Source organism: Vespa mandarinia, chromosome 12 (assembly GCF_050613455.1).
Source record: "Vespa mandarinia isolate Hongniang chromosome 12, ASM5061345v1, whole genome shotgun sequence".
Lineage (NCBI taxonomy): Eukaryota > Metazoa > Arthropoda > Insecta > Hymenoptera > Vespidae > Vespa > Vespa mandarinia.
In genome coordinates this window covers 1192501-1202500 of record NC_140821.1, presented here as the reverse complement: position 1 = coordinate 1202500, position 10000 = coordinate 1192501, and the positions used below count along the sequence as shown (strand labels likewise).

Sequence of the window (10000 nt, the reverse complement as noted above, 5' to 3'; positions counted from 1 at the left end):
TAATTATAATTAATTAATACGCTATACGTTCGTTCCAATGATCGATCAGTATCCATTTAAATCGCGATCAATAGATAGACCGATCATTGGGACTTTTCGTATTTATAATTTACGTTCCGTTTATATTCTAAATACTTTATTTTACTTGAATATTTATAATTCATGTTTCTATATCCTAAATCGGTGTACGACACACGAAAACGCGACTTGGACGCGTGATTGGACGATGATTTTCGAGGCGTTGGGTGTTGTTTGAACATTTTTCTTTATCGTGAAAAAAAAAAAATTTCGACATATATATATATATATATATATATATATATATGTCGATATTTTTTTCTGTTCGATTACTATACGATGTGAATTGCTATACCACGATACAGTAGAATGACTACTCGCAAAATGACGATCGTAATAAATACAGATGTGTGTGTGTGTGTGTGTACGTACGTATAATTAAATATATAACGCACGTATCTAATGTTTTCAATTCCTTCTCGTAGAAACTTAATTAATCCGTTTCTAAAAAATTCAATTTGATTTGCATTTTATTTTTATTTTCATTTATTTTTTCAATTTTTTTTTCTTTTTCCTTATCTTTCCTTCTTAATTTATTTCCTGAAATATTTTTTATCGACGATCGTCAACGCGTAGCCGTACTCGAGAGAATCCATGTGTTAAATAACATATAGTGATATTATGACAAATTAATTTATCCTTGTTTGTTTGTTTGTTTGTTTGTTTGTTTGTTTGTTTGTTTGTTCATTCGTTCGTTTCTTTTTTCTTTTCTTCTTTTACCTCTGGCAAGATTAATAAATATATACGATAACATTCCTCCTAAATCTCATTCAGAAACTCGTAGAAGAAATAACAAAACGAATAAAGGAGAAAAGACCAAAAAGAGGATAAGCAAGATAACAAGGGGGGAAAAAAAAATTAGAAAGAAAGAAAAAAAGAGAGAACAAATAAAAACACGTAGTACGGACACGTCGTCGATTTCACGTCGTTTATTGAAAACCAATCGTCCGATCTCTTCGTCCGTTTATTTATATATTTGTTAATAAAATGTCTTGTTTTTTTTTTCTTCGTTCTTGTGTGTAAATTGCACGATATCGTTCGATCTTATCGAAAAAAATCGAACGAGGACTATACCTGTTCTCCTCGACTCGCAAGCACTCCCCCTTTAAATCCTAGTAATAATAATAATTATGATAATAATTATAATAAAATAATAATAATAATAATTAATATAATAATAATAATAATAATAATAATAATAATAATAATAATAATAATAATAATGATAATAAAATAATCGTCGGAGTTCCTAGAAAAAGAAAAAAAAAGAAAACAAGAAGAACGCGTCTCTTCTTTTTGACGTTCTTACTTCCTCTCGTATATATATGTATATGTATATATATATATATGTGTGTATGTGTGTGTGTATATATATATATATATATATATATATATATATATATATATATATATACACACAATCCACATACACGCACGCACACGCAAATAGAAATTCTCAATTATTTATAATAACGTTATTTACAGAAATAGGTATTGTGTGTTTCATTATTATCATACATATACGACTCGATTATAGTAATATATATATATATATATATATATATATATATATATATATGTATATATATGTATATATATAGCTGACTTCGTTTGTACTTGGGGCCGGGGCTCATAGGCCCTAACATGAAAATTTTACATATTTACAAAGCGTTACCTTTTTCTTTTTTTCCTTTATTTTTCTCTTCTTTCTCATTCATTCGTTCTTTCTTTCTTTCTTTCTTTCTTTCTTTCTTTCTTTCTTTCTTTCGTTCAATTCTTTTACCGGCAGATTTTCTCGCGCGCTCTTTTTTTTTCTTTTTTTCTTCTTTTTTCTTTTTTTTTCTTTTTTTTTTTTTTCTTTTTCTTTTTTGTTTTCATACGATCGATCACAAGGAAAACGACAGATCCCAGAGAAAGGCTGAGCCAAAGGGATGTCCAACCTATTTTCTTGCCTTTTTACCGTCCATTTACTCTCTTCGATCGGACGAAGGATAAAAGGAAAAAGGCTCAAGGAGAAAGATGGAAAGTAAGAGAGAGATAGAGAGAGAGAGAGAGAGAGAGAGAGAGAGAGAGAGAGAGAGAGAGAGAGAGAGAGAGAGAGAGAGAGAGAAAGATAAAGCAAGATAGAGAAAGAGAGAGAAAGGGAGATAAAGATAGAGATTGTGTATGCGTATGACAGAAAGAAAAGAAGATAAGGGATGAGGGAGGAAGGAATTTTATTTTTCAACAACGAGAGTGGTGGTGAACGGTGTTGGTGGTGGTGGTGGTAGTGGTGTTGTTGTTGTTGGTGGGCTGCGTCCTGAACTGCTAATCACTCGCGATTCATGTATACTCCGATCGCCAACCGGTCTGTGAAAAAAACAAAGGAGAGAAAATTCTTTTTTTTTTTCTTACTTTCTTTTTTTTTTCTTTTTTTCGAAAAACCTCGACGAATAAAAAAAAATCGTCTGTCCATCGTTTTACTCGATATGAGAAAAATGAAAAACGTAAATTGAATTTCGTTTCGACGACGATAATTGAGTGTGGACGTTGTTGCGGGGCAAAGAGATAGTAAGGAAAAAATAAGAGAAACAAAAGAGAAATTTGGGGCGAGAGTTATGGGTGGAGGACATGGGAGGAGGGGGGAAAAAGAATCCCCAAAGGAAAGAAAAGAAAATATTACGAATGTTCTATTCGATAAACATCCTCTCACCATCGCGTTCGTCGTGGCGGCCAACTGAAGACCCTGAAGACTCGTCATGTGATGAGAATGGGAATGCGAGTGCGAGTGGGGGTGGATGGGGGGCGGCGCCGGTGGCGCAAATCCTTGATGAAGACCTCCGGCCACGCCGACGCCCGTGTGGTACATGTAATGTTGCATCGCCGGATGCATCGTGTGATGATGCTGCGACGTACCTGCAACGATCAACGATCGAGATCCATCTTTTTCTTTTGAACATTTTTTTTTCATTTTTTCCCTCCAATCGATCTTCCTCGTATTTTCTTATCTTTTTCTCTCTGCTTTTTTTTTCTTTTTTCTTTTTTTCCTCTCCCTCGACTCGAAAAAGATTTCTCAACTTACCCATCGGTGATCCAAATCCTGAATGGAAAGGTTTGTTGTCAAGGTCGAGATGTCCGCTAGCCTTGATCATGTCACCCATGACACCACCAAGACCAAGACATCCACCTGCCTTCTTCTTCTTACTCTTTGACGACAGTTTTCGATTTCTCGTTTGTATTCCTTCTTTCTTCATTGTCAATGGCCGATTCACCTGCAACAGTCATAGCCAACAATTCGTTAAGTCGACCCAGTCGATAAAACTAACGCGACAACGAAGCGTTTCTTTTTTTTTTTTTTCTTTTTTCTTTCTTTTTTTTTTCTTTTTTTTTTTTGGATTTATAAGGGAACCACCGAGTTTGGGGGAAATAGCTTAAAGGTTATCAAGTAAGCGCGGGGAGGTGAGGATGGGCGGAGACGACGGCGAGACGTGATAGGGAAGGGAGGAGGGGAGGGTACACGTATAGTATATAAAAAAATTTTTTTGTCGGCTCTCTCGTCGCTTTCCTCCAGACACAACGTAATTAAGAAATCCCTCAGATTCTCGGTAGTCTGTGCACTTAACGAATCGACGGGTTCTGTCTTTAGAGAGCGAGAGAGAAAGGAGAGAGTAATTGAAGATACTACGTCACCGTCGCCGCTTTTATACCAACTAGTTAAAAGAGTGAAAAAAAAAAAAAGAGAGAGAGAGAGAAAAGAGATAAAGAAATTATTTGCTTCTATTAATCGCGATCGTTCAATGACATATATTAATTTCTTCAAAAATTCGATTTTGATCACGTTATGTCATTTAATGAGTTTTTCAAGGACGCACCGAATGATCTACGAAATGTATCCGAGAAATAAAATAAAATCGTTTCAACGATAAAAATAATTCGATGTCATCGCGATAATCCTTTGAAAGCTCTCGCGGAAAATCGCTATGCCGTTGATGATGCATATCGTAAATATTATTCAACCGAAGAAGAGAGAGAGAGAGAGAGAGAGAGAGAGAGAGAGAGAGAGAGAGAGAGAGAGAGATATAAAGAGAGAGATAGAGAAAAGCGTGCGTGAAAGGCCGGACGATCGTGCATGGCCTAACGTTCCTTTATTAATCCTTTGTCTATAATGCCGACACAAGTTCGCGACTCGAATTTGTAGGCGATGGAAGAGAGAGAGAGAGAGAGAGAGAGAGAGAGATAGAGACAAGCGCGTGCCTATCCATCTCGAAGGGACTAAAGTGCAATTCACACTCTTAGATTTTGTGCAAAAGAAAATGATTATATCGATCGTTTAATCGATCATCCAGAATGATATTTAACAAAGAGAAATATTTTCGTGGGATTATATCGTTTACATTATTATCATCGTGTTTTATAATTTAACGATAATATCATAAGAAAGACGTAAGAAAAAATTATCAAGAGCGATTAAATGTGATTCGAAATATTTAATAAAAGATATAATCGTTTATCGATACAAAGTACTTATTGATTTAAGATGAAATATATTTAAAAACTTTTCAAAGTTTAAAAGAAATTTCTTGATCTTGTTACCTAACTTCTTTTTAGAGCGTTGTATATACCAAGTGAGCAAAGCTTAAAGTTCTTAACCGCATCAAGAAGTCCCTCGTGGTAGCATGCGCGTGTGCGGTCTGTGCTAGTCCAAGTGAGTGCCGCAAGTACGAAATAAGTAGGTATGCAAGTATTGCTCGCTGCATCGAGGAGGAGGAAGGGAGAAGGACGAAGAGAAGGAGGATGAGGATGACAAGGAGGGAAGAGGCAAGGTGGAGTCATGCTTTGTAGTTGCCGCGACGTGACGCAACTGCCAACGCGGGGGAGAGATTCTGTGGAAGAGGAGAAGAGAGAAGAAGGACTGAGGCTAACTCAGAACGGACAGAGAAAAGAGAGATAGATAGACGGAGAGAGAGAGAGAGAGAGGAAGCAAAAGTATAGGTGGCAGTGTGGTCGCCGTTGTTTTTCGTGGCTCCAGACCAGACCTCCCCAACCCTTTTACAAGCAACGTCCAGACGGTCAACGGACTCTTTTCGTTGGAATTACGCAATTGTCCGAATTTGCCGAATTAGCGGCGTTCTCTTCGAAATAATTACGCGCGGACTGGATTGAAACGGATGCAGAACGGTGAAAGAGAGGAGGGGGATTTCTTCCGAAACGAATTCCGCTGGATGAAAGATAGAGAGAGAGAGAGAGAGAGAGAGAGATTTTTTCATCTCTCAAGAAATGATTAAAATTTGCGATAGATTTTAAATAAGACATCGACTCGCGATATAAATCGTTCTCATTACATTGTAAGTATACGAGAGACTCGTATAATTTCAAGTACGGTAGCGAGTGATGCGATTTTGAGGGAGTCGTCTAACGAGCGAAGAGAGGAATAAGAGGAGGTGGGGAAGTGGAGGTGGAGGTGGAGGTGGTGAGACACAAAAGCTCGAACCAATTTGAATACAATACCGGCGGCTTTAATAGGAACCATCCGCTTAAGTCTGCGGGTGTCCGAAAGTGCGAGGTGCAAACAAAAGAGGAAAGGAGAGACGGAAGACTTGATAGAAAAAGACGCAGAGAGAGAGACAGAGAGAGAGAGAGAGAGAGAGAGAGAGAGAGAGAGAGAGAGAGACTTGGAAATTCGAATGCAGATTGATGTGGTCGCACACGATGCAACTGTACGCCGCTTGCATACGTGATGACCTCAGCGCGAAGATCTCAGGAGGGGTCAATGAATGAAAGATCGAATCGCGGAAAAGCGAGCGTCTGTTGGCCACGCCTCGCGATCGACATCCTTCTTTTCATCCGGAAGAAATTTCAGATTGACTTTCCTCAAAGGAGAAACACAAGCACAAATTTCGAATCATTACGATCAAATTTTATTCCCATTCGAATTATTATTTCTCATCTTTGAAAAATTGTCAGATTAATTTTCTTCTCGGATAGCTATATTAAAGATTGATTTTTCAAAGAAGAAGAAGAAGAGGGGAAAAAAAAAGGAAAAGATAAAAAGAGAAGAGAATGTAACAAAAGGTGGTGTCAATGCAAACGTAAATACGAACGGCAACGAATTTTATCGCGCAATTCGATTTTATGTTTGATACGTGACCGTCGATGATTTCTCACGGGTTATCGGTATACATCGATGTCGGATATGTTGATTCTATTTCGAGGAAGGCAAATTCGAAGAAGAAAGTCAGGGACGAATGATATTTCCACGAGAAAAATCGAACGAAAGTTCTTTCGGAAGTGTTTCCAAGGATCGCGTGTATGGAATGTCTCGCGCCTATATACGACAGTTCGTTTCGAGCATATCAATGGGGCAAACCATACGATTGGTTGCATCCTCTTCTTCGTAAAAGTGAGTTTACAACTTCCTCGGAACTTAAGAAGTTCTTTCGACGAATAATATTTTGACGGACTAAAATGAGAAGTTTCACGATTGAAACCTTTAATGTACCGAATTTTAACTCTGATTTTAACGACTCGAGCGTGCTCTGTTTCTCAATTGAGCGTGAGTAATGTAAAAGAGAGAGAGAGAGAGAGAGAGAGAGAGAGAGAGGGTGAAAGGTTGGTTTCTTCAAAGGGTACACACAAAGAGGATTTCTAAAATTAGTCTTATCGGTCGATCGACGCGACGACGATTATATTTATCCGAAAATTGTCGCGTTGCGTGCTTAAGAGGACTTCAACTTCGTCAAGTTGTCTGTCTGTTTCACTTTCTCTCTCTCTCTCTCTCTCTCTCTCTCTCTCTCTCTCTCTCTCTCTTTCCCTTTCTCCTTTTTTTCTCCTTCTTTATCATAGTATAACATTAAAAGAACAACTGAACAGGATAGAAGAAAAAAAAAAGAAAAGAACAAAAAGGTAAAAGAAATCGAAGGGATTTTTGGTATGACCTGTTTGACCTCGCACACTGTACAGTATCCACAATCGAGAGAGAGAGAGAGAGAGAGAGAGGGGGGGGGGGAGGAAGAAAGAGTCAGAGTTCGGATTTCGGGAGACGATTAGCATATTTCGAACACCCGGTAGCGTGCTGTTCGGCCACGAATAATCCGTGTATTTTCGACACGCGTTGTACGCGCGAGTGTGAGTTTAGCCACGGACGTTATCAGGATGCTCTATCTTAACGATGCCAGATCTGTCCTTCTTCCTCTTTCTATGTCCCTCCACCTACTCTACGAGTATTGGTTATCTAAGATCTCGCGAGACAAGCACGAGGATACATGCTCTTTCTCTCCCTTTCGCCCTTTCTTTCTTTCTCTTTCTCTTTTGCTTGATGTGTACTGCCAGGTCTGGAAAGAAAAGGGCCAGTCGGAGATCTACTCTGAAAATGATCGATCGAAATCGAGAGAGAGAGAGAGAGAGAGAAAGAAAGAGAGAGATAGATAGATAGATAGAAAGATAGAATAAGAGTATATTTTTTATCTCTTCTTTTTCTTCTTTTTATCTTTCTTTCTTTCTTTCTTTCTTTCTTTCCTTCTTTCTTTCTTTCTTTCTTTCTTTCTTTCTTTCAACTCTCGATGATTTCTTTTCGCATTGCATAAATACCATAGAGCAATGGTTAACGAGTTGTATAAAACGAGAAAAAGATTTTCAAAGATTTGATCGTGCGAATTTATTGTTTCCTTTGGCGATAACCCGTCACGCGAATTTGCGTGTTTTTCTCAAATGGAAATATCTGTGTACGAATGATTTATTATTACGAGACGGTATTTCGAATGAGAATGACAAATTTCTTTGTTAGGCTCGATCCACGTTTTTTTTTTTTTTCTTTTTTTTTTTAGGTATTATGCGTTTCCTTGAAAATTGTAGGATCGTCCCTCTTTGTTTTTCTTCTTTCTTTTTCCTTTCTTTCCGTCCTAAAGAAAAAAAACAACGATTGGACGGTTTTTTGTCTAACTTCTTTTTTTTAATAATTTCTACGCGATGTCTCGTCTGAGAATAATAATGATCGAATAAAAAATAATATAACAAAAATGTAAAACTAGGATGAAAAAATAGACGACGACTAGATAGGGTGAAAGAGAAAGATCGATATAGGAAAAGGAATTCTTTTCGATTCGAACTCGAGACCGTAATCCGTCGGCTTAACGTCAACGAAACTCTTCTCTCCATGTCACGGTGGGATCATATACATAGATCCACGCATAGCATGGATATATGTGGAGAAGAACTTTAATACGTTAAGAGAAGAACTACGTTCCGCATTCCGCGTTCTTTTATAAAAGGAAAAGAAAAAAAAGAGAGAAAAAAAAAAAAAGAAAAAGAAAAAAAAGAAAAAAAAGAAAAAAGAAAAACATCCTCGAGACTGTTCCCCTTCTCCTTCCCCGCCTTCCCGTATAAAACCAGATTCGACGATGTAAATTTTCATTTGTATAAATCGATACGAATGAGGAGTGTGCAAGTGAGAACGACGAATAAAGAATAAAGAAAAATATATCTCGAATTTTGTTTTATAAAACGAACGATGATACACAATAAAATAAAAAATTATCGCTTGAGAAATCGATAAAAACGAGAGAGAGAGAGAGAGTAAAATTAAATCATAGACATAGAATTAATACGAGATGAAACGAGAGAATAATATTTGAAATTTATTTCGATGAAATGACAATAAAGGGATCTTATAAAACTTTGTATTAAATGCAAATTAATAATCGATAAATCGATATTAAGAGTATATGGAAGTGAGACGTTGGAATATATAGGATCACGAAAGAGAAATACGGGGGAGAGGAGACATATCCTGAATTTATTCCTTCTAGGAAAGCGCGACTCTTCGTGGTGTTTAGCGACGGAAGAAGGGAAGCTCTTCGCTTAATTAATGATTACCAGGAAACGTGTTCGCTTTATGCGCGACGCGCCGGCAATGGCCGAGTATCGTCTCCTCTCTTCTACCTCCTTCTTCTCTTAACCACCCCCCTCCTCCCCTTTTACCCTTTCTCCTCCCTTAAAGATCGAACCTGATAAAAGCGGGATAGAATAGAAGAAAAAGAAGAGAGAAGAACCAAGAGTTCGTTCCTCCTCCACGAATTTACGTCGTAAACATTTTCTCTTTTTTTCCTCCCGCGCCCCCTCCCCGATTTTTCTTTTTCTCCTTTGGCAAAGTACTAGCCCCGAGTATTTTCGTACGAAATAATCTTTGATCATCACAGAGATGCAATTGCAACTTGTACTTAAAATAGTTTTCCCATGTTGTCTCTCTCTTTCTCTCTTTCTCTTCTCGATTCTCTATCAAGATGAGATTAAGTGACCGATAAGAGAGAGAGAAAGAGAGAGAGAGAGAGAGAGAAAGGGCACGTAAATTCGGATCACTCGTGGTTCTCATTGAAAGAGAAAGAAAGAAAGAGAGAGAGAGAGGGAGAGTTGTAGTGCATTTGAGTGCATAAGACGAAGAAGTTGGTACACAGCGAGGAGCCTTGTTCCTTTTCCTCTGCTAACGCTGACGAGAAAACAGAAAGCTCACTGTAATATGAGAGAGAGAGAGAGAAGAGAGAAAGAGAGAGAGAGAGAGAGAGAGAGAAGTGACGAATATTCTATGCCATGGTGAAATCAGGAGCCAATTAGCGCGTACCGCGAATGAATCTTATGTATCACCCTCCATCTTTTCGTCTTTCTTGCACTAGTTCGAGATATTGAGAGTCCTATACATATCTTTTTATGCTTTTTTCTTTATCTTTTTTTTTTCCTTCTTTTTCTTTTTTCGAAATCTCAAATGAAATCGAATCGAAATATCGAAACTTAAACTAAACTTCTATCGGGGATACTCGTTTCCGCTTCCTCGTAGAAACTTTTCTAATCGTATCTCCGATCTCTTTAGAGAACATTGAAGAATAAACGAACTAAGGGCCTCGCGTAATGGATATTCTAGTTTAGGTATACCTATATCTTCTTTATTTCTTTT

General features: G+C 37.6%; 1 protein-coding gene and 1 long non-coding RNA gene across 3 annotated transcripts in view; one reads left to right on the top strand and one right to left on the bottom strand.

The window, feature by feature from the left end:
* The window catches only part of LOC118448941 (uncharacterized), a 231552-nt gene that overhangs the window by 109806 nt on the left and 111746 nt on the right, over positions 1-10000 (top strand). The window lies entirely within an intron of this gene.
* The window catches only part of LOC118448936 (uncharacterized), a 52287-nt gene continuing 43970 nt past the window's right edge, over positions 1684-10000 (bottom strand). Inside the window, exons 4-6 of one of the 2 annotated variants that reach the window (XM_035882892.2) lie at positions 3140-3329; positions 2771-2973; positions 1684-2427 (exon numbers count right to left, since the gene is read on the bottom strand). In XM_035882892.2, the coding sequence (XP_035738785.1) occupies positions 2401-2427; positions 2771-2973; positions 3140-3329 (420 nt within the window). In that variant the 3' untranslated portion in view covers positions 1684-2400. The remainder of the gene's footprint in view (positions 2428-2770; positions 2974-3139; positions 3330-10000) is intronic. The other variant, XM_035882891.2, reaches the window with a different exon arrangement.